The sequence below is a fragment of the Diachasma alloeum genome, unplaced genomic scaffold, assembly GCF_001412515.2.
Source record: "Diachasma alloeum isolate Michigan unplaced genomic scaffold, Dall2.0 Dall_scaffold_00483, whole genome shotgun sequence".
Lineage (NCBI taxonomy): Eukaryota > Metazoa > Arthropoda > Insecta > Hymenoptera > Braconidae > Diachasma > Diachasma alloeum.
Window position 1 is genome coordinate 24,230 of NW_021680616.1, and position 24,613 is coordinate 48,842.

The 24,613-nt window shown below is 39.6% G+C and overlaps 1 protein-coding gene across 1 annotated transcript in view; it reads right to left on the reverse strand.

Annotated features, from left to right (window-relative positions):
* Positions 1-4,488: 4,488 nt before the first annotated feature.
* Positions 4,489-24,613, reverse strand: part of LOC107042511 (DNA repair endonuclease XPF-like) — a 143,019-nt gene continuing 122,894 nt past the window's right edge. The window contains exons 4-5 of the mRNA XM_015263580.1: positions 5,071-5,333; positions 4,489-4,513 (exon numbers count right to left, since the gene is read on the reverse strand). Coding sequence (XP_015119066.1) covers positions 4,489-4,513; positions 5,071-5,333 — 288 coding nt within the window. The remainder of the gene's footprint in view (positions 4,514-5,070; positions 5,334-24,613) is intronic.

Genomic DNA, 24,613 nt, shown 5'->3' on the forward strand with positions numbered 1-24,613 from the left:
GTAGTGCGAGTAGTCATCTTTCAACACCATCATGTATTTTGCTCCTCCTAGTGACACCTTGCTCATTGGACCGCAGAGATCTGTGTGGATTATTGTTCCAATTTCGTTCGTGTTGGACTGGCTTGTTAGAAAAGGAAGTTTGTGCATTTTCCCCAGTACACATGCATCACAAAAGAAATTATCATCACGTTCAATCATTATGTTGGATAATTTTAACGTTTGTCTTACTTGTTTGATGTTTTGATGGGCCATTCGTTGATACCACAGCTCCAAAGTGTCCTGAACTGCCACATTTACTTGTAGTTCGCCTGTGTCATCATCAAAATCCTCTTCAGTTCCTGTTCTGAATGCCATTTGATACAATTTTCCTCTTCGTATACCAACTGCAACAACTCGATTTCCTTGAATTATTTTGCATCCTTCATTATCGGTTACATTGACAAAACCTTTATCCATCGTAGCTCCAAGTGAGAACAAGTTTAATTTCATCTTAGGTATGTAGAGCACATCCATTAGGCTTCTGGGCTCCCAGTGCCCTTCAGTATATGCCATAATATTTATGTTTCCCTTTCCCAAGGCTTGGATACACTTGCCATCACCAATTCTCACTAACTTTGGTATTTCAAATGCCTCATAATCATTAAACCACTCCTTGTTGCTACTCATGTGGTCTGATGCCCCTGAATCCAAAAACCATTCCTTCAATGCCTTTGTCATGCTGGCAACAGACGCGATCAACTCTCCCACCAGTGCTATGGGCTTTTCTTGACGTTTAGATTTTGATTTAACCTCTTTTTTTTTCTCAGACGAGTCTTGTTTCTCTGCCTGTTTAGAACACTTACTTTTCCAATGTTGACCTTCATAACAAATATGACAGAGTCCTGGTTCCTTTCTTTTCTCCTTCGAACCCTGACCTTGTTTACTGCTGTTCTTCCTGTCATCTTTGGGGTGATGTTTTGCATACAATGCGTTATGCTCATCGGGCTCTTGAATGTTTAACCTCGTTTCTTCTATCACAAGCCTGGCTGTGAGCTTCTCCTTCGTCCTATCTTGAGGTACAGTTGACTCCTATGCAGTATTGAAATGACTGAATTCAGGTGGTAGAGTCATTAGGACTTTCGTTATGGACATAGTTTCAGATATAGGCTGACCCAACACCTTTAATCGATGTTCAAGGTCTTCTAACTTGGCTATATGTGTTGCTATGTCATCCTGTGGGTCTTTAACATAACTGTAGAATTTCTGTTGGATTAAATGGATACTTGTGTCTGATTTTTGCTCGAAAATCGACTGTAACTTATCCCACATCTGCTTTGCGGTAGTCAGATTCATTATATGTAATACTAGTTTGTCTGAGATACTTGTACCTATAATCTTTTGGGCCTTTTTGTCCTTTGCCATCCATATTTCCACTTGTGTACTATGTTCAGTCCTCTGAGCTTCATTTGCCCCTGCAGCAAGTACTGGAATCGTTGATGTACCGTCTACTACATCATATGCCCCTTTCTCATTCAATAAAATCTTTGCTTGGAACTTCCATATACTCCAATTCTCGACTCCTTTGAGTTTTGTGATTTTAGTGGTCTCCTCCTCCATGATGTGTTATCTTGTTGTTTTGCACGTTGGCTAAAATAACCTCAATGTTAGACTTTCACTAACTTTTTCTTTTCACATTGTAATCGAGAGCTGTTCATATAAATAATATTTCTATTATTTATCTTAATCTCTTTTTGGTGCCTGGGCCCATAACCTGTTAGATATTATGGGCTGATTGATTAAACATGAACAGATATAATTATATACTCAGATTTATTACATTTGTAAGGTTCTTCTTATACATAAGTAAAGGTTAGATATTCATGTGTGGGAAAGATGGATATATTCTATGTGACGTCTGAATAAGTAGGGAATCGTCTTAACGACCATGGGTTGATTTCTATCCTCAACAATAATCCATAGTATAAGACATCAATGTACGCTAAGAAAGGAGGGACGAGATCGTGCGCATGCGCACACGAAGGACGCTGCACCGGAAGGACGATGGCGATATACAGTAGGATATATATACCTGTAATAATAAGAATAATAATGATAATAATAATAATAAAATGTTATAGTTGTAAAACTGAAAAATCAATTATTTGAAATAATAATAATTCTTTTCAGTAAAATATAATGATAGTTTTCGTGCGCATGCGCAGATCTCGTCCCAGGTCGGTTGTAACGTGTGAACTAGACATTCCTGTTCATGACGTGTTGGACGCTAGCCGCGAGTAGAGAGACGTGCCTTATAATAAACTTTCATCAACGAATACAATCTGTTAATTTATTGTGTCCCAATCCCGCGTATCAATTTAGTATTCTTCGAAATTGTCTACGGTAATTCTGAATCAATGAAATTTTGCTCTAGTTATAGAAAATGGTTTCCACTTTTTACGTTATGTTACACGCCAAAAATTATAGTTTTTGCCATTTGTCGAGGCTGTAGATAAGGATGACAAATGGGAATAGATGAAAACTTTTCCCCTATATTTCCTTCTCCACTTTGTCACCAGGGATCGGGGTGTTGTAGGTTAAAACGTGGAGCCTGGCAAATTCTGTTGAAACACTCCAAGGTCGAGTCCATATTCTCCAAAATGAGTGAGCTTACTGTCGAAGAAAAAGGGTATCTCATTGAGTGCTATTATTCCCGAGGAAAAAATTATACAAATGTGTATAGAGGCTTTCGTAATAAGTTTGGTAGTCACAGAATTGGGAGCGAAACCACTCTCAAACGGTAGGAATTTTTTAGTTCTCCTATGAGATTTTTTTAGGTTAGTCCCCAATAAATTTTTTGAGTCAATGTGCTCTTTTTTGTAGGGTAATTGATAATTTTGTCAACTATGGTACCCTACAGAATCGTCGCCATGATCTTCCGGGTCCATCTTATACAGTAATGACGGAAGAAGTAGTGGGCACGGTGGAAAAACATTTCAAAAATCATCCAACTAATTGAATACGCAAGGTGGCTGCCAAGTTAGAATTGAACCGAGAGACCCTACGTTTGATAATTAAACATTTCTTCAAACTTCATCCTTATAAAATCACTTCCCACCAATTGCTTACGCAAGCTGCTATAGGAAAACGACTTGAATTCAGCAAAGTTTTGACGCAAATGTTTGAAAATTCTGAAATCGAAGCCAATCGAATTAATGCCACCGATGAAGCTCATTTCTACCTTAATGGCTATGTGAATAAACAAAATTATCGATTGTGGGGGAGTAAAAATCCACATTCATCAGTAGCAAAACCGCTCCACCCTACTAAAGTTATAGATTGAGCAGCTCTGTCGATCAAACAAATACATGTGAAAATCTTGGAAGGGACCATTACAGGGCAGAGTTACCGAGAGATGTTGGAAACCAAATTTTTCCCATTCCCTAAGAAAAAAGGATCGGTGACGGATTTCTATCTTATCCAAGACGGTACAACACTTCATCGAGCTAATGATATGTTTGCTGCATTGCATAAAGTATACGGTGATCGTGTCATCGACTTAGGGTATCCTCGTTTCGCCCCAGCAAGGATGGAATTGCCACCATACTCACCGGATTTGAACCCGTGTGATTTCTTCTTGTAGGGTTATCTCAAAGACTTCTATTACGCGGACAATCGTCAGACAAAAGAGGCTCTGATAAGCGCTATCCAGAAGGGTGTTTCTAATATTTCTCAAGCTAAAATTGAAGAAGTCTTTCATAGATTTCAGAAAAGCCTGACTATTAACTAATATTGACTAATTGACTATTGCGCAAATTCTGACGGAGGACACTTGGAAAGTATTTACCATTAGCCATATGCCCTGGAATGTGTTTGATCAATTCTTTCACCGTGTGAATTTTCATTAAAAAAAAATGAAATGCAACTCTAATTAATTGTAAATAAATTTGCAAACTCTATTGTGTCTACAAACATGATGATCCTTCCTTTCCTACATCAATAAACAAAACTATGATAGTTTAATTTTCACCTATTCCCATTTGTCACCCTAGATGTAATAGCAAGCATCAAATGACATGTGGATAAGAAGGTCATGAAGGTCAGACGGGATTATACGAATGAATAAATCGAATAAAAAAATTGGGTTTCACATTCATCGATGGTTTTAAATTATTTCTGCAGTAACTTGATTCCTTCATGATTTCTACTAATTTCCGATGATGTCTCGAAGTCATCAGAAATTACTACCGGAAATGGAAATCATTTAATTACCAACCATTACTTCCTTCATTTCCAATCGAGTAATCCAGTAAACTTGTAATCACTTTCACGCACGCTCCGTATGCATAAAATCCCACTTTTCACACATTGAGATGAAAAATAGGGTTTGACATTCGTGGGGAAAGTATTCTTTGACGCTTGGGAGTGCAGCACTCGCCTTCGGTGGGCGCTACACACCTGCGGTACGTCAAAAAGCATTGTTACGCACTCGATTTGAAATACCCTATTATGTTAGTCATTATTAGACTCTAGATACCTGGAAATGCCAACATTTGATAATAAATCGAGAGTCGACTTTCTGGGTGATCATAATAACTAGCCTTGTGCAGAACCTAAAAAAATGATGGTATTATAACTATATCAATTATTTACTCAATTTCTTGTGATACCCCCCTGGAAAGAGTACATTTCGGAACGGTTTAGTGTGCATAAAGCGGTTGTTTTCCGCACGACGTGCGGAAGATTCAAAGGTCGTGCGGGATTCACACCTCCACATGGAACCTTACGCATTACCGCGCGAAACAGTCAACTCGGCAGGTATCACAAAAAATATTGTGTTACGCGACCGTATGAAAAAGTATTTCTGTACGCACTTATAACATAATACACCATTTGAAATTTCTCTCACGCAATCCAATTTACAGATTTTGTAAATGGAAATCGCCGAATTTATGATGTAATCCATACAAAATTGTAAAACATATTTGGATAGCTTCAATTAAAAGCCTACGATCAATTCACTGCTGACGTTTCTTGAAAATTGAACCTCCAGCTATGGTTTATTGATTATAGTTATTAATGATGATCACTCACGTGAGAAAAGTGCAGAGTAATTTCAAGTCAGTTACGAGCTGCTTGGTAGCAGACCCAAGCTGATGCCAGATTGGATCGAGTTGATGTTGCAGCTGTTTGTAAAAGTTCTTGGAAATTGCATTTTCGGCTGTTAAGTCCTCCAGATCTAGATACTTATTTAATCTCTTAAGCTCCTTAATAACGAAGTTCATTATATCAAGAAGAGCCATTTGAGTTCTCTGCATTTTCTTCGTTATTTTTACATGGAGTTCAATTACTTCAGGCTGTAATGAAATGAAATCACGGGATAAATGAGAACAGAATTATATCGATTTGATAGCGAAATAATGAAAAAAGGGCTTAAGAATAATACGTATAATCTTATAAAAATATGTCACAAATGACTAGAAGTTTAGCTATCAGAGATGTTGGAGGCAGAGGTTGAAGCAAAAGCAATAAGCAAGATTGGTCCTAAGGATGGACGCCGAGGAGAGTCAGTCGTGCTAGAACTAGGACACATGAATGAGAAAAGGAGGGTGATGAAGAACAAGGGCAAAACTGAGAGGTAAAACAGCTGGGAAGCTGGAAAACGACCTAACCGGGGGAGAGGAAGATGCAGTGATAGTTTCAATACGTGGAGAATGCAGAAAGGAGGAAGGGGAGAAGGGTGAATATAGGAAGAGAAAGGATTTGGATAAACCGAGAATTAGAGATGTGAAATGCAACGGGGAAAATGATGAATGGGAGGGGAGAAGAGTGGAAGGAGAATAGGGAAGAGTCGACAAGAAGGATGGGGAATGGAAAGAAATGAAGAGTAGATGAAAACCGAAGAGGCCGAAACCGCGGGGGGGTTGGCGGGTAAGGCAATAGGAGGTAGTGGGTTAAAAGGTTTGGAGAGAAGGAAAGAGCTGAATGAAGGAAAGAGAAGGAGTTCGAAGAGAAAGAACGGAGTGAGGGAGGAGGAACATAAAAGGGATGCCGTAGGGAGAAATCGACAAAATGGGAGACAGAAAGGGGATACGAGAAGAGGCAGGAGAGGGGGGGGACTGGCTTTTTGGAATGTAAAAGGGATGGAGATGAAGGATAAATATTTTTAGGAATGGATAAGGAGATGGGATGTTGTTGTACCGGTAGAAACGTGGTTAAAATTAGTGGAATGGGAAGAAGTGGAAAAGAAATTGCCGGAAGGGTTTTGGTGAAGGATACAAGAAGCCACAAGAGTACACAAGAAAGGAAGGGGGATGGGGGAGATGTGAATGGGAATAAGAAAATAATTATGTAAGGCAGATGAGTGAGGAGTGGTGGATGAGGAAGGAGACGAAATAGCAAGGTGGACGGAGGAGTGTATAAGAGTAAAGGAGAAGGCCAGGGTTATCGAGATACACGGTAGCGTATCAGCTAAGAAAAGTTTTGACCGACTGAGCAAAACATCAGGCCGAGTGCACCGCGTATCTATACACGACAGAACTTCCCCCTCCACTACCTCTAAATGATTTACATTCGGTATAGTGAAAACGGGAAGACAAATCGGGAATGTGTCGTTAGTTACATTATATAAATCGCCTATGAGCTTGTCAACGGCGTAACTATGATATTTATTGGATTAACAGTATAAAAGATACACGCATAGCAACGGGTTGATATTCACATTCTCGCGATTCACATTATAAAGTGGAAGAATCAAGTTGTAATGTTGGCAGCGCCGGTCCAACTGAGCCTCATGTCCAACGTTGAAGTATTGCCACCAGTGCATTTGAATGTGGGTTGTGATGTTGTTATGGAAAACCACGGGAAATGTTCTTCTTCATGTTAAATCACTTATTAGAATGAAACGGAAAATCGACTCGGTGTTCTTTTTGTTTTCTCGCGTCGAACATTCGCATTTCATCCCGCCATATCTATATTCATATGCGGACCTCGGACATAAAGGTAGTTTATGCACTGTTTGTGAGGTTATCGGTGTATGTTTGGAATGTGACAAAAGTGAGATGTGTCGAAAATATTGTGTGATCAAGTATTAAATGTCCGTGAATAGTTAAATTCGAAACGAAAATATTTATTTTTCTCCTAGTGTAACATAAAATGTTTTCATTCCGTAGAAAAAAATTCTCTAAATTAAGCGACAGTGAAATGCGAACAATTTTGTGATTATTTAAGAAAAATTAGTGGGAGACGGTGGGATTAAATGGACACTTTGAACCCTTTTCAAAATGTTGATGTCTTATTGAAGTCTTGATGAAATAGAATTTTTTAAAAATTAAAGTAGAGTCAGCCCCTTTGTTATAAGCTTAGACTGAGCTCAATCGATAAATTTGTTCCTTGGTTATAGTATAGGGTGTCCCACTTGAAAAAAAGCGGCCAAATATCTCCTAAGGCGGGCAACTAACAAAAAAATGTTCAATACAAAAATTTTTTGGGTTTCGAGGGGGTCATTCGGTGCATCTATTATTTTGAGCTTTCAAGCTTATGCTTGCAAGCTGCAAGCATAAAATGGTTTTTTTTATGGTAACCGCATTTTTCACCCCAATGGAACTTGCTCATCTTGATGAGTTGTTTTCAGATACCTCGTCATTCATGTAATTTCCTCCAATTTTACTCGAAAAATGCCACGAAAACGAGTTTCGTGATCAAATTGGAGATTCAGACTTTTTTAGCGTGACCCAGGATGCACCACGTGGAGATGAAGTCTGCTGCGCATCTCTTGCGCTAAAAGAAAGAGAAAAAAAAGCACCCTCTTCTAGAACTCCCTTCAATCTTCCGAATAACTGAATCTGTAGGATAATGTAGGCGATTGCGGTACCGCTCTCGATATGTTCGAGCAGCGGCTCGATACACTCCTCTACGCTCCCCGAAAATCAGTAAAATATCGACAATTTAACTGGCTGACTACATCGTGATCTGTTTAATGAAATGACAAGTGATACTAACTCGATTCTGGTTGAATTGTCACTGATTACAATAAAAGAATCCTCGAAGTAGTAGGAAAATTTTTTGGTTATTGTTTACATTTGATAACTGCTGTTGGTAAACAGATCAACGGAACAATTACACCAAGGTGCGTCAAGGATGTTTGAATCTTCAGTTTGACCACATAACTCGTATTTTGGTATTTTTCGAGTAAAATTAGGGGAAATTACATGAATGATGAGGTATGTGAAAGGAACTCATCAAGGTGAACAAGTTTCATTGAGGTGAAAAATGCAGTCGCTATTTCACAAAAAAAAGCGCTTTGTGCTTGCAGCTGGCAAGCATGAGCTTGAAAGCTCAAAACAATGAAACCATCGAATGTTCGCCTCGAAACCCTATAATTTTTGTATCAAATAATTTTTTGTTACTTGCCCGCTTTAGGAGATCTTTGGCCGCATTTTTTCAAATAGGATACCCTGTATGTTTCGATTGATTTAGACAAAAAGCATCGAAACGAATGTTTTGAAGAAAACTGAAATCGGTTGCATAGTTTTAAAGATATTCCATGTAAAAAATTTTCAGAAAAAGCCGAATATCTCCGAAACTACTAATGCGATTGAACCTATCTTCAATACGAAGCATTGTTATCATGAGGGAAAGATTCTGTCTAAATTTCAAGTTCATATCTTGATTTTTGCACAAGCTAGAGTGTTTACAAAAGTTTTTTTTTATGAAAAAACGAAAAAACGGCCATATCTCGGAAACTTTGTATCAACGGATCTATATTTTTTGAATGATTTAGATAGAAGCCATCGAAACGAATATTTTGAAAGCAAAAAAATCGAAATAGGTCTCCTAGTTTTGAAGATATTTGAGGAAAACGATTTTAAAAAGAATCACTTTTTCTCCAAAACCATGAGATCGATCGGGCGGAAATTTGGCACAGCAGTCCAGTCAAATTAGATTTTTTACATCGAAATTAACCAAAGGGCACCAAATTACACCAATCGATAGCTAAAAGTGTAATTATTAATGTTTTAAAAAGTATATGCTCAAATTTGCCGGGGTGATTCACAATTTGTTATAAACAATTGGGAATTGCCGACAGGTCGTCTTCAATCCTAGATATCTTTAGTTAACCTCATCAGCTGGGAAAAACAATATATTTCTTTGTAGCTGAGATAATGTCCTATCGGGGGGAGTTAGGAACTTATAGCCCAAAATGTACCGTTAATTTATTATAAATTATAATAGCAATTTGGGAGCAGTCGGTGCAACGCGTCAGCTGTTACCCTCCCTGCGACAGTGCCATGAGTCACGTGATTGGCGCCATGCGCAACTTATTCAAACCTCCTGCTGCGCTCAATGCAATAGCCCTCAGCTGGATTTTTGATGAATATCTCTGAATCTGTGGCTAGTAGTCAAATTTTCATTATAAACTTTTTTGTAGATCTTTATTTGCTCTATAAAAATGGTTTGTTTGAAACGCAGTTAAAATTCAGTACATCAACGGTTGACCACAGATCGGCCACTTACGAAAATTTTCGGGAAACCTCGGGTCAACGGTCAGGCCTAGTCAATCACCGAATCTCAGAGTAGTCAGTCGTAGAGAGTCGTAGCAAATGAGTTAAGCGAGCAGTATATCGTTTTTTCTAAGGCTACTTTCGGTTGTCCGAACAGCGTCAGTACATCACCCGTTCGAGACATTTTGTTTTCTCAGTACATCTCCTATTTAAATTCTCAGTACAGTCTCCTATTATTCAGTATATTATTCAGAAAATCTCCAGTGTTAAATTCAGAACAGTTTGAATTAATTTCAGTGACAATTAACACAGTGTAACAAGTGACGCTAAGGTGGTTCGATTCCACCGAATAAATCAGTATATTTTTTATAGACTCAGTGAGTTCGTTTTTCACCGGCATTTCCACTACCCCTTTCCCAATCCACCCTAAATTCAGTTTTCCCTCCAAACACATGGTCCTTCGAGCCGGATTCGGGAATCGGTAGTGTGAAATTATTCAGTGCAGTGAAAAACCCACGCGGACATTCGGGGTTCACATCAGAAACTCAACGGACAAATTCAGACGTGCCAATGTTTATATTCTCCGGACAATAGAAGTATAAACACCATTATCCTCCAGTGCCTCAACGTGCCGTAGAGTGGAGAGTCAGCGAGAATCACCGAGTGTTGCCGAACAGTCTCAGCGCGGGCCCAGCGCCCAGCAATAGGCGGCGTCTCACAGCAGCAGAGTCGACCAGTTACCGACGCAGCACAGCAACTCACCGAGTGGTAAACCGCAGGCGGTCGGTAAAGTAGAAACTCTCGTACTCATTTACCAAGGGATCTGACAGGTTGTAAACAAAACAGTACATCACCATGTCAGGCTCCGAAACAGTAATTGAACAAGAATTGCAGGACAGTAAGGAGGAAATTAACCCATCCACGAACGCAGTAAACTCACCACCTGAAATTCCGAAGGTCATCATCAATGCCCCTGATGGAGATACACTCAATCAAGGGGACAAATTAATTTCGGATGTCAAGCAGAGGTACTCCGAGATTATTCAAGTTCCAGAGGATGGTCTCACAGTGCATCAACTCATCCAACTGAGGCAGATACAGCTCAGGGTGGACAGTATTACGGAGGTTTATCAGGAACTCACCAAGGTCATCATGACCGACGAGGATGTCACCTCCGAGGATTTGGACGGCCACGATAGNGCTCAGGGTGGACAGTATTACGGAGCTTTATCAGGAACTCACCAAGGTCATCATGACGACGAGGATGTCACCTCCGAGGATTTGGACGGCCACGATAGGATCCTGGATTCCGAATGGGCAGAATTACTCACCATCCGGGGGAGCCTGATCAAGTCCATTCCACACGATCACACGTATCTCGCGAACGGGGTATTCGAGCAGGCAGCCACCACCAGGAAGCAATGCGTCAGGCTCATCAGCAGGTTGAGGGGTCAACTAGCTAAGAAAGCTCAGCCACCCAGTACACCACCGAGTCCTCAACACCACGATCATCTGAAGAGACCAGACATCAAGCCTTTTGATGGCAATCCTTCACAGTGGAAGGAGTTCAGTGACCTCTTCACTTCACTGGTGGGCAGCAAATCTACAATTCCCCCAGTGGAGAAATTGGTGAGGCTGAAGAGCAGCCTCAGAGGACCAGCAGCAGCTCTGATCTCTACGATACCCATCAGCGATCAGAATTATGAGAACGCATGGAGAAAGCTCCAAAAGAAGTACGATGATCCCAGACTTTTGGCACAGTACTTATTTAATCGAGTCCTGGAGTTGCCAAAAATCACCAAACCCACGGAACAGAATCTCACCGACAACGTGGCAGCAGTGGTCGAGTCGCTGGACCAGCTCAGAACAGTGGCCGGCCTTTCAGAAGCGAACCTAACAGAACAGCTGTTCGCTCACCTCCTGAGGAAGTCCTTGGACGCAGAGACTCTCAGACAATGGGAATTGAAATTGGGAGACGCCAAGGATTTCCCCAGTCTCACAGAGTTCATCGTATTCGTGGAGTCCTGTGCCAGGGGTATTAACGCAGGATCCAAACTCCACTCCAGACAGCAGATCACCGCTCCCCGCAAACCACCTATTAAGAAGAAAGGAGCTTACGGAGCAACTCAACAAGTGGAGGACAGTGCTCAGCAGAACAGTCACCAAAGGAAAGAGTGTTCCATGTGCAAAGGGAACCACTTTGTTGACAAGTGTCAGCAATTCAAAGAGCTAGACCCAGTAAAGAGAAACGGCCTGGCCATCGATAAGAAACTATGCTTCAGGTGCCTGGGCACGCACAAAAAAGACAAGTGCAGCTCAGGCGAACAATGCCACAAGTGCAAAGGATCTCACCATACTCTGATTCACGGAGGCAGCAGGTACACAGGATGGGCTCCTCCACGTCGTGACTCGGAAGCTGCAGGGTTCTCTGGAACTGCCAACAGACCTGCAGAAGAGAGGATCGACGAGGACCAGAGTAAGTGAATATTCCTTTAATATAATCAGTACATTCACTTTCTCATTGGTCATTCTCAACAGTTAAGCCCAGTACATCAACAGCAGCAGTTAACCTCAACAATCAGATGACCAATGGGAACCAGCAGTCAAATCAACCTTCAGAAGATCAACAATCGGTGCTGTTGGCGACAACCCGAGTTACAGTGAAATCAACAGGAGGATTCTCCAGCAGAGCCAGAGTCCTCATCGATCAGGGATCAGAGGTGTCATTCATCTCAGAAAAACTAGTAAATCAACTGCACTTGTCCAGGAAATCAACAACGTTGGAATTAATCGGAATTGGAGGAGTTAATTCCGGCAGCACGAGAGGATTGGTATCAGTTACACTTCAGGCAATCAACGGAAATCAACAGGTTCAGATCAGCGCCCACATATTGAAGAAACTCACCGCAATTCTACCATCGTTCTCATGTGCCTCAGCGAACATCGGTTCATTAAAACATCTCCAGCTAGCAGATCAGCAGTATCTCAAGCCCGAACCAATCGATATTATCATAGGGGCTGACAACTATGGGCGAATCATCAGAGATGAAGTTGTCAAGTCCAAGCAGTCAAAAGTCGTCGGCCAACGTACAGTCTTTGGTTGGATTCTATCAGGTCCAATCAACTGCACCGGTTGTTCAGCGAGGATCTCCCTATCAGCTGTAAGGACCTCCTCAAACGAACAACTTCTAGAACTTCTCCAGAAATTTTGGGTCCAGGAAGAGTTACCAGTTCAGCAGTCAGAAAATTCAGAGTTATCACCAGACGAGCTGGAGTGTGAGAAACACTTCAGGTCTACACACAGCAGAGATTCAACGGGACGGTACATAGTGAGGCTCCCGTTGAAAACCTCTACAGCAGCTCTCGGGGAGTCGAAATTCAAGGCTTCGCGTCAGCTCAGATCTACAGTCAGCAAACTCACCAATAATCAGGCATATGCCCAGCTGTACAAGGAGTTCATCAACGAGTACGAAACTTTGGGTCACATGCAAAGAGCACCAGAGACAACAGAACCCGTTCCAGTTTATTATCTTCCACACCACGGGGTTCTGAGAGCAGATGCAATCACCACAAGGTTGAGAGTCGTCTTCAACGGCTCCAGCCCCACTTCATCAGGAACGTCACTCAACGACATTCTACATCCAGGTGGAAAACTTCAGATCAACGCCATGGACGTTCTAACATGGATGAGAAAGCACAGGCTCGTGTTTGGCACTGACATAGTCACGATGTTCAGGCAAATACGAGTTCATCACGACGATTGGGACCTGCAGAGAATTTTGTGGGTTGACGATAACAAACAGCAAATCTCCTACCAGCTCACCACCGTCACCTACGGGCTCAATTGCTCCCTATGGCTGTCTCTGAGAGTTCTCCAGCAGTTAGCAGAGGACGAGGGTCCACGATTTCCAGCAGCCGTCGAGACAATCATCAGAGGTCATTACGTAGACGACATCTGCGGCGGAGCAGACTCACCAGCAGAACTCAAAGAGATAGCATGGCAGTTACAAGGACTTTGCCAGGCAGAAGGCTTCCCTCTCCAGAAATGGAGCAGTAATTGCCCTCAGCTCTTGCATGAGCTCGGCCTATCAACAGAGGAAGAAGTCATTCAGTTTGAAGAGTCCGTCACCAAGGTACTGGGTCTGTGTTGGCATCAGTCGTCCGACACATTCCAGTACAAATCCAGAGACTTCAAAACAGAGACGATCACCAAGAGAATTGTCTCTTCAGAGATAGCCCAGATCTTCGATCCTTTGGGATTTATCGCTCCAGTCGTCGTCCAGGGGAAAATTCTCCTTCAGGATCTCTGGAAACTCAAATGCAGTTGGGATGACCCCCTCCCCCAAGAGTGCATTCACCGGTGGGAGTCATTTCGCCAGGAACTCACCGAACTAGATAAAGTTGCAGTACCCAGATGGCTCAGAATCTCACCTCAGACAAACGACATCCAATTACACGGATTCGCAGATGCCTCAACAGTAGCTATGAGTGCTGTGGTCTACATTCGCACTCAGAATCTCAACGAGCCAGCCTCCACAGTTTTGGTCTGCGCTAAGACCAAGGTAGCACCGATCAAGCGCATGACTATTCCACGTCTGGAACTTACTGCAGCTCTCCTGTTAACTCAACTCGTAACATCAACGCAGCAGATGCTCCAGCTAGACCAGGTAGAAACTCACCTTTGGTCAGACTCAGCAGTAGCTCTCGCGTGGATCAGGAGTCCGGCCTCGAGATGGAAAGACTTCGTCCACAACAGAGTGGTAAAAATCCAGGAAACTCTCCCGAATCCCACTTGGAGACACGTCAGTGGGAAGGAGAATCCAGCCGACTGCGCCTCCAGGGGCATAACACCAAGTCAGCTAGCAGATCATCACCTCTGGTGGACAGGACCTGATTGGATAAATCAGGACCCTGAAGACTGGCCACGATCAACTATCGATGCTCCACCAATGGCCATCCCAGAAGTGGCCAAAGAAGCGAAACCAGCAAAATCTCACCCAGTCGTACAGAGAATCAACGAGATTGCCGAGCTCCTCAACAGATACAGCACGATGGCAAAGCTGTTAGCAGTAACAGCGACCATCAACAGGGCCATCGAAAGATTCAAGAGGCAGCCAATGCCCCCGGGATCTATCTTGACGACCAGAGAACTCAACGATGCGAGATTATTTTGGGTAAAAATAACACAACACCAGTACTTTGTTTCAGAACTCAGGGTACTTCTCAGAAATCAGCAGCTACCTAGAAATCACCAGTTAGCGAAATTCACCCCAACTCTGGACGAGGAGGGCATCATGAGACTTGGGGGACGCCTCAAGACCTCAGAACTCCATCCAGAACAGATCCACCGAATAATCTTGCCACGTCAGTCCAGATTCACCACACTCGTCATCGCAGAAGCTCACCAGAAGACCCTCCACGGAGGGACACAGCTCACCTTGGCCTACACTCGGCAACGCTATTGGATACTCGGTGGCAGGGGCACAGTTAGAGCCTACATCCTACGCTGTGCTATCTGCGCCAGACACCGAGCTAGACAGGCTCAGCAACAGATGGGTCAATTGCCCGCAACCAGAGTCTCACCAGCAAGAGCATTTCTCCACACAGCGGTGGACTATGCAGGTCCTTTCGCTATCCTCAAGTGGAGACCCACGAATGCTCAACCGGGATCAGTGCACATCGCAGTGTTCGTGTGCTTCACCACGTCAGCAGTTCACCTAGAGCTCGTCAACAGGCAAACCACAGAAGCCTTCCTCGGAGCTTACAAGAGATTCACCGGAAGACGAGGTATTCCAGCAGTCATGTACAGTGACAACGCCACCACCTTCGTCGGAGCAGCAGATCAACTCGAAAGGCTCTATCACCAAGCATCTAAAGAAAATCAACGTGTTCAGGCTGCTCTCGCCACCAATGGGACTCAGTGGAGCTTCTCACCACCTAGAGCACCCCATTTTGGTGGCAAATGGGAAGCAGCAGTAAAATCAACGAAGCATCACCTCAAGAGAGTCCTGGGAACGACAACGCTAACATTTGATCATTAAATTTTTTAAAAAACCTAGAATAATTGTAATTAGAAGGAAATAACATTTATGTATCATAATATCATATATAATCACTTATTTATAACATGAATGATTATTTCCTAATTAAAAATTAAAAATGAATGAAATTAATTTTTTTTAGTTCTAACTTTTTTAATNTCATTAAATTTTTTAAAAAACCTAGAATAATTGTAATTAGAAGGAAATAACATTTATGTATCATAATATCATATATAATCACTTATTTATAACATGAATGATTATTTCCTAATTAAAAATTAAAAATGAATGAAATTAATTTTTTTTAGTTCTAACTTTTTTAATTTCAATTTTGTAATTTTTATTTAGAAAAAAAAATTATTTCTCTATTACAATATTATAATGTATTTAATATATTATAATATTATATATTATGGGCCGGTTGCACCAAGCCGAGGTAGCTATTTAAATCGTCAGATTTATTTAATCTCCAGATTAAATTAAATCTCCATATGAGATCCATAAAAACCATATGAAAACTGTCATCAAAATTAAAATTTTGAAGGTACAAAACAAAAAATAGGAAATTGTTCCCCTGGACTTGTCAATTTGCATCAAAGGAATTATAAAATTAGTAAAATTTCAGATGTAAAAAAAGGGATCTTGAACAATAATAAGTGAAATTGTCCGCCGACAATTCAGTAGCGAATTTTTCAATTTTATTTTGACTATTTTTCATTGAATATCTCGAAAACATTGAAGGATAGCAAAATTTTTGTTAAGACCATTTTTATAGAGCAAATAAAGATCTACAAAAAAGTTTTGTTTGGTGAGGAACTAGATTTAGGGTGGATTGGGAGGTTAGAGGATCGTCGGTGTGAAATAATGGTTGAGAGTCTTGAACTAATATCCACGTGCATTTATTCTCGAGTTCGAACCACGCTTTGTCAAATTTACAAAAACACCTTGTCACTTGTTGATCGTGCTGAATTAAATTAATTCTCTAGTTTTAGCACTGTGAGTCACTGCTTGAATGGTCAATAAATAACGTGATTTTCTTTTACTGAATTTCTATCGCCGAGTTAATAGACGCTAATGTACTGTGGTCTAAACTCTACAGAGTTGAATTCCATTTAAAACGTGCTATACGACAGACCGTGATGTACTGACTCGCGTTGATTTACGGTGACTCTACTAGACCTGAGCGTTAACCCGGAAAAGGCCGATGATTTTCGTAATTGGACGAGCTGATCGACCTTGGTCTTGGAGAGGTTGAGTTACGTTTCAAACAAGTTTATAATGAAAATTTGACTACTAGCCACAGATTCAGAGATATTCATCAAAAATCCAGCTGAGGGCTATTGCGTTGAGCGCAGCAGGAGGTTTGAATAAGTTGCGCATGGCGCCAATCACGTGACTCATGGCACTGTCGCAGGGAGGGTAACAGCTGCTGCGTTGCGCCGACTGCTCCGAAATTGCTATTATAATTTATAATAAATTAACGGTACATTTTGGGCTATAAGTTCCTAACTCCCCCCGATAGGACATTTTCTCAGCTACAAAGAAACAATTTTTTTTTCCCATCTGATGAGGTTAACTAAAGATATCTAGGATTGAAGACGGCCTGTCGGCAATTCCCAATTGTTTATAACAAATTGTGAATCACCCCGGAAAATTTGAGCATATACTTTTTAAAACATTAATAATTACACTTTTAGCTATCGATTGGTGTAATTTGGTACCCTTTGGTTAATTTCAATGTAAAAGACATTTTCAGAGCTAGTTTGACTGGACTACAGAGTTAGTCCGCATTAAGACCTATAATCTGATGAAATTTTAGATTTTTTGAAATTACTTCAGACCATTCTACATCATTTCCAATCAAAATTAGAAAATGTGAAAATCGAAGGATTACAATTCTTCCATTCGGAAGCAAAAATATATAAAATATATGTTTTATATATTTTTTTTATATATTCTTTATAAATTTGAAAAATATATGGAATTGGCCTATATTATATATTTTTGCTTCCGAATGGAAGCTTTGTAATCGGTCGATTTTTCGATTCGCAAATTTTGCCTGGAAATGACTTAGAATGTCATGAAACGTCGAGATATGTTTTTAAAAAATGTCTACGTGTACGTCCGTATGTGCGTACAAAATTTTGTTTTTTAAAAATAAATTTATACGAAAAAAGGGATAAAGTGATAGATAGAAATCTGAAATTTTGGCGCAGAATTGGGCATACTTAGTAGCATATCTGGGCCAAATTTCAGCTCAATCGGTCCAGTAGTTTTTGAGATATAGCGATTCCTCAAAAATATTATTTTCTCAATATCTCAAAAAGTACTACATTGAATGGACTTTTTTTGGTGTAAACATATTCTTTACGATAATGTCTATCGAATTGGACCATAATATCCCTAGTGAACTAGGATGACTCGCCCTGTAATTGACCTTTTTCATTTTTGTGGTAAAATGCATGGAAGCACGATAGCGCTCGTAAAAATCGAGATAGTAAGTTGAAATTTGGTAGGATTCTAGCTCTTACCATATTATCGGCTGGGATTGTAGATGGGCGAAATCGAATGAGTAGTTTTAGAGATATTCAATTTTTTGTATAAAACTATATTATTCAATATCTCAAAAACTATTCATCAGATTTCAATTTTTTTTCAAAATATTCGTCTTGACGTCTTCTATCTATTGCTTTCAAAATCTATATATGCGTTCATACTAATTTTCGAGATATTGCGTTTTTCTATTTTTTTCGACTGAAAGTTGCTTTGACATTCCATTACATGAGTGAAGTGTGTGGTAAAGCTGTAAAATGTTGATGACCAGTTAATATCATTGAGTTGCACTCCTGTGTAAAATTTCAGATTGAGTGATTCAACCTAGCGAACTCGAGCGAGTCGCCTAGTAATTTGACATTTTTTATTATTGTGATAAAATCGATGAAAGCACGATAGCGCTCGTAAAAAGATAGGAAGTTAAAATTTGATAGGATTCAGGCTATTACCATATTACAGACTGAGATTCCATATGGGCGAAATCGAATGAGTAGTTTTAGAGATATTCAATTTTTTGTATAAAATTATATTAATTAATATCTCAAAAACTATTCATCCGATTTCAATTTTTTTTTTCAAAATATTCGTCTTGATCTCTCCTATCTATTTCTTTCAAAATCTATATATGCGTTCATACAAAATTTTCGAGATATTGGCGTTTTTTCATTTTTTTTTTCGACAGAAAATTGCTTTAACATTCCATTACATGAGTGAAGGGTTTGGTAAAGCTGTAAAATGTTGACGACTAGTTAGTATCATCGAGTTGCACTCCTGTGTAAAATTTCAGATTGATCGATTCAACCTAGCCAACTAGAGCGAGTCGCCTAGTAATTTGACATTTTTCGTTTTTATGCTAAAATCGATGAAAGCACTGGGATACTACTTGGGCGAAATCGAATGAGTAGTTTTAGAGATATTCAATTTTTTGTATAAAACTATATTATTCAATATCTCAAAAACTATTCATCCAATTTCAATTTTTTTCTTTAATATTCGTCTTGATGTCTCCTATCTATTTCTTTAAAAATCTATATATGCGTTCATACAAAATTTTAGAGATATTGGCGTTTTTCGATTTTTTTTCGACTGAAAGTTGCTTTGACGTTCTATTACATGATTGAAGGGTGTGGTAAAGTTGTAAAATGTTGATGACTAGTTAGTATCATTGAGTTGCACTCCTGTATAAAATTTCAGATTGATCGATTCAACCTAGCGAACTAGAGCGAGTCGCCCAATAATTTGACATTTTTCATTTTTATAATACTAGCGTATGGGGCGCGCTACGCGCGCCTTTACCCAGAGTATGGTTGTCTATGTTTCTGTTAGCACAAAGGTATGGTTGCGAGCAAATTCATATCCGGTTCAAATTTATCCATTTGTTCTGACCTTTTGTACTTTTCATATTTGCTTTACAAAAAAAATTATTCTTATTATTATTACTTTTATCGTCGATTACACACTTTTCCTTTATTGCGTTTTTTTCCGTCAATTATTTAGGAATTATTTAGTCATCATTTTTTATTTAATGGTCTTCTATTGAAGTTGATGACTTATAATCTATAAATTATAGTGTACATATTTCATATTTTTTATAGAAAAATGGTCGTGTTGTACGAATGAAGAATTTTATATTAGACCGCGTATGAAAATACATATAAAAAGGTTTATTTCATTGGAATAGTACGTATAAGCAGACCTGTTATGGGCAATTGAAATATCAGTTATTTAAGGAAATTGAGATTTCAATTATCTGGGGCCCATAACCCATATTCTCTTCAAAAAACCCAGACGAAAAATTACAAAAGAGAATGGGAATTGAATTGAATTGGGTGTTTTCTGTGTCGAAGATTCAAGATTAGTCCATGATCACAGGTCCATATGATGAAAAATATCATTCTGGAAACGAAAAAAAGAAGAGGGCAGAATCGTTAGAAGGAGTTAAAAGGGATAAAACAGGATCATCAGAGATGATGAATTTTTATTATAGTAGAATATACATATATATATATTCTACTATAATAAACATAATAAATTAAATAAAAAAAGTTAATTTAAAAAAAAAATTTTAAGTATTAAATTTTTCAAAATGAATAATACATTATATATGGTATACATTATATATATATGACGTGAAGAAAAAATTTACCACTGAAGAATTTGTAATTATGTCACTGAAGAGTTTGAAAATGCCGCGTGTTTTTTTCTGTGAATAACTTCGCGTCACACATTGACCAATCAGAATTAAGGATTAGCGGTCAGGCAGTTTCGAGATATTTCGATAAAAAACAACTTCACGTTTCTTTCATCTTTAGTAAATAGGATATGGCCAGAGTGATAACGAAACCTCGGAAAACAAAAAATTGTAATTTTTTCTTATACTACGATTTCGAGGCCCGTCAAGATGAACACTTCATAAAAAATAATTGCCCGACTAGGGAAAAAATACACATTCCAAATCTTCGTATTGCACAGGTCGTATGTGAGTGCTGTTGTGATACACAGACGGATGAATGTACCGTTTGCGAAAAGAGGGAGAAAATTTTTACTGAAGAATCCGATAGTGTTATAGAACAATTTTTGGTATATCTGAACGTTTTTCAGTATCAAAAAATGTTTTAAACCTCATATGCATAGCTCATATTTCACAAGGTTATGACGCACAATTTATCTTTCAATATGCACTACAGTATGAATTTGTACCACGCATACATCCCATCATTAGTGGCACTCAAATTATTACGCTCCGGGTTGGAGAAAAAATTCATTTTATCGATAGTTTAAACGTTTTCCACATGCCACTTTCAGCTCTTCCCAAAACATTTGGAATACCCAATCTCTTGTAAGATAGATTCCCACACCTTTTCAATACTCGTGAGAATTGGAATTATGTAGGTGATTTACCAGCAAAAGGAAATTGGTCACCCGAAACAATGAAAAAGAAGGAACGTGGAAAGTTTGACAAATGGTATGAGGAAGAACTGAGGGCCAAGAAAGTATACAATTTTAGAAAAGAAATTATCAAATATTGCAGGGATGATGTAGCGATTTTGCGAGAAGCGTGTACTGCGTTTAGGAATTTAAGTAAAAGTAATTCTGGTATTTGCCCGTTTTTTGAATGCACGACGTTGGCTTCACTCTCAATGCGCACTTATCGGAAAATGTTTTTGAAAGAAGATACAGTCGGTATCATCCCGCGCGGAGGGTATCGTTTTTGTAGAAACCCATCGAAAGCGGCGATTGAGTGGCTCATGTGGGTGGAACATACGAGGAATATTAATATTACTCATGCTGGCAAAACTCGTGAATTCAAAATACCGGGGACAAACCACGAAGTCGACGGGTATTCCAAAGACCCGGACGGCAGGGAGTTATTCCAGTATTTCGGGAGTATTCCAGTTTCAGGGATGCTACTGGCATGGGTGCCCCGTGTGTTACATCACACTACGAGAGAAAAAAATCCACAAATGTGATTTTCTTTAAGAACAGTATGAACGGACACTCGCTATCAATTTATTAATCCGACGTCTTGGCTCACTTGTGTCAGTTTAATGATTTGAAACGCGATAATCCTGCATTGCGCGACTTTGTGGAGCGCGATGAAGTATGCGTGCGCATTCCATTAAACTCTCGAGAAGCATTTTTCAGCGGGAGAACAGGGAATATAGTTTCTCATTACGATTGTAAACCTGGCAAAAAAATTAATTATTATGATGTCTGTTCCTTATATCCTTTTGTTTGTAAAACCGGTGTTTTCTCTGTAGGACATCCTGATATCATTATTGGGGTATCAGAAATTGAAAAAATCGGTGGTCCTAATAATGATATCTCTAATCTTGGAGGCCTAATTAAATGTATAATTTTACCCCCGACTGAACTTTTTCATCCTGTTCTTCAAATGAAAGCAAACGGTTAACTCATGTTTTCGTTGTGTAGAAAATGTTGTCAAGAGATGAATAATGGTAAATGCACACACAGTGATTCTGAGCGCGCTCCAGTAGGATCATGGGTATCATCCGAATTGAAAAAAGCTGTATCGCTAGGTTATAAAATTATTGCAATAAATGAAATTTGGATGTATAAAACAACGCAGTATAATCAGAATCCAGAGAAGGGAGGGATTTTTGCGGGTTTTATCAATAAATTCATAGAGATAAAGACTTATGCGAGTGGGTGACCAAAATCGTGTGATACCTCTGAATTGAGAGCCGCGTATATCCAGGAAATTCATGATAAAACAGGTATTCAACTCGACCCGCAAAAAATAGAATTTAACGTAGGTAAACGGGCAGTCGCAAAACTTACGCTCAATTCACTGTGGGGAAAATTTGCTCAACGACAAAATTTAGGAAAAACAGAAGTCGTAAAAACTTATGAAGAGCTGCACTCATTCCTCTTTGACCCTCGGAAGGAAGTCACGGGCTGTGTTTTCTTAAACGACGAGCAGGGAAATCCATTAGATAAGATGTATCTCAATTAGTGATTTGTCGAAGAGGATTATGAAGTGTTAGCAAATGGTAATGTCGTAATTGCTGCTTATATGAATGCCCAAGCAAGGTTAGAATCGTTTAAATTTTTAGAGATGTTAGGTCAGCGAGTATTGTACTATGCACCGACTCTGTTCTTTTCGTCACCAGGAAGGGTGACTCTCACCCCCCTTCAGGGAATGCGCTCGGCGAAATGACCGATGAACTGGCCTGCTAGGGAACTGGGAGCTACATCACTTCGTTCCTATGTGGCGGGCCCAAGTTTTATAGTTATATCGGTGTAACACCTCAAGGGACAGAATTTGAATACTGTAAGAGAAAGGGTATAAAAATTGACTCTCGAACATCCAAGAAAGTCAATTATCGTGCTATGCGTAGACTTGTTATAGACAACGAAGACCCATTTAGAGTCAATACAATAGGTATACGTAGATCAGCATAGCCTCAGTTAATCACCCGTCCTGAGGAGAAAATAGTCAGTCACAGCAGCGAAACGTAAACGGATCGGTAGTTCATCGGTGCCTTATGGGTATCGGCCGGTAAAACGGTCGCATATAATTGATATGAAAGTATTCATTTGAATACTCCATTCCTACCCTTACAGTTGATATCATGGATCAACGTTGGAAACATCCATTCACAGCTATTGTGTGTGGACCCACCAGTTGTGGGAAGACGGTGCTTGTCAAACGTTTTTTGCGTGAAATTAATGGAATATGTGACATGCAATTTTCCAAAGTTATTTTCTATTATACAGAGTGGCAGCCAAGTTATAATAATTAAGATAAAAACTTTGTAGAATTTCATGAAGGACTACCTGCTTCGTCCGATTTTGCGAGTGATAATAGCGCTAAACTCGGTATTCTGGACAACCTTATGAGCGAATCTTCAAATAGCGGGGGCGCTGTTGTCGATATTTTTACAAAATGGAGTTACCATAAAAATTTGAGCGTTATTTTCATATCCCAAAATTGATTTCACCAAGGGAAAGGCCAGAGAGACATGTCTCTCAATAGTAATTATATTGTACTGTTCAAAAATCCACGTGATCGTGCTCGGGTTGCTCATTTCGCTCGACAAGTTTACCCTGAAAATCCCAAATTTGTGCAAGAAGCATATTTTGATGCTACATCGAAACCATACGATTATTTATTATTAGACTTGAAACAATCCACTCCTGATAACTGTAGATTCCGTACTAATGTGTTTCCTACGGATTCTCACAAAATTGTATATGTATATATTCAATGCGTGATATAAAAACACACACCTCAGATCTGAATGTTCCAGTCATGCGTGTGTGATGGCGAGGTCAACATATAAAACTGCTCGTCGCCTGATTGGCAAGAAAAACGCAATTTTGTTACAAGCAATCTGCGAGGCCCCACCTGCGCAACGTCGTGCTTTGATTAAGTCACTCACAAAGCACTCATCAAGTGCATATGCGAGTGTGCATTGAATATTTTAAACGGAAACGTTCCTCTCAAGAGTGGGGAAAAGAAAAAATTGTGTAAACATAAATCTTTTCTCCGTAAATTGGGAAAATTGGATAAAAGTTTAAAACAAAAGAGGAAAATTATTGTGAACCAAAAAGGAGGTAGTTTTTCACCATTGATTCTCGGTCCTGTCATTAGCGCACTGATGTCGAAACTATTTTAATATGGAACATGTACGAAAAATGGTACTTGTACCTCAAGACAATTTCGATAGAATTTACCAACAAGGTGCAGGGTATGTACAAGAACCACGATTGACGGATCCGCAAATAGTGCAAACACCTGGAGATGTAGCGTCACGATTAGATACTGAAATGGCTTATATATTAAAATCTTCGATGGGTAAAAATACAACTGAAAAGTGAAAATTATATTAGGACGTATTGAGACGTTACTTATTTTTCACGGGTAAAAAGGAGGGTGAAGAAAAGGAAGATCCCAATACCCCGCCAACACAATTACATCCGTATGATAATGACTCTGTCATATCAGCTGTACCAAAAAAGTATCAAAAACAAGCTAGCGCATTACTTAAGCATATTCAAGAATCTACGGGGCAA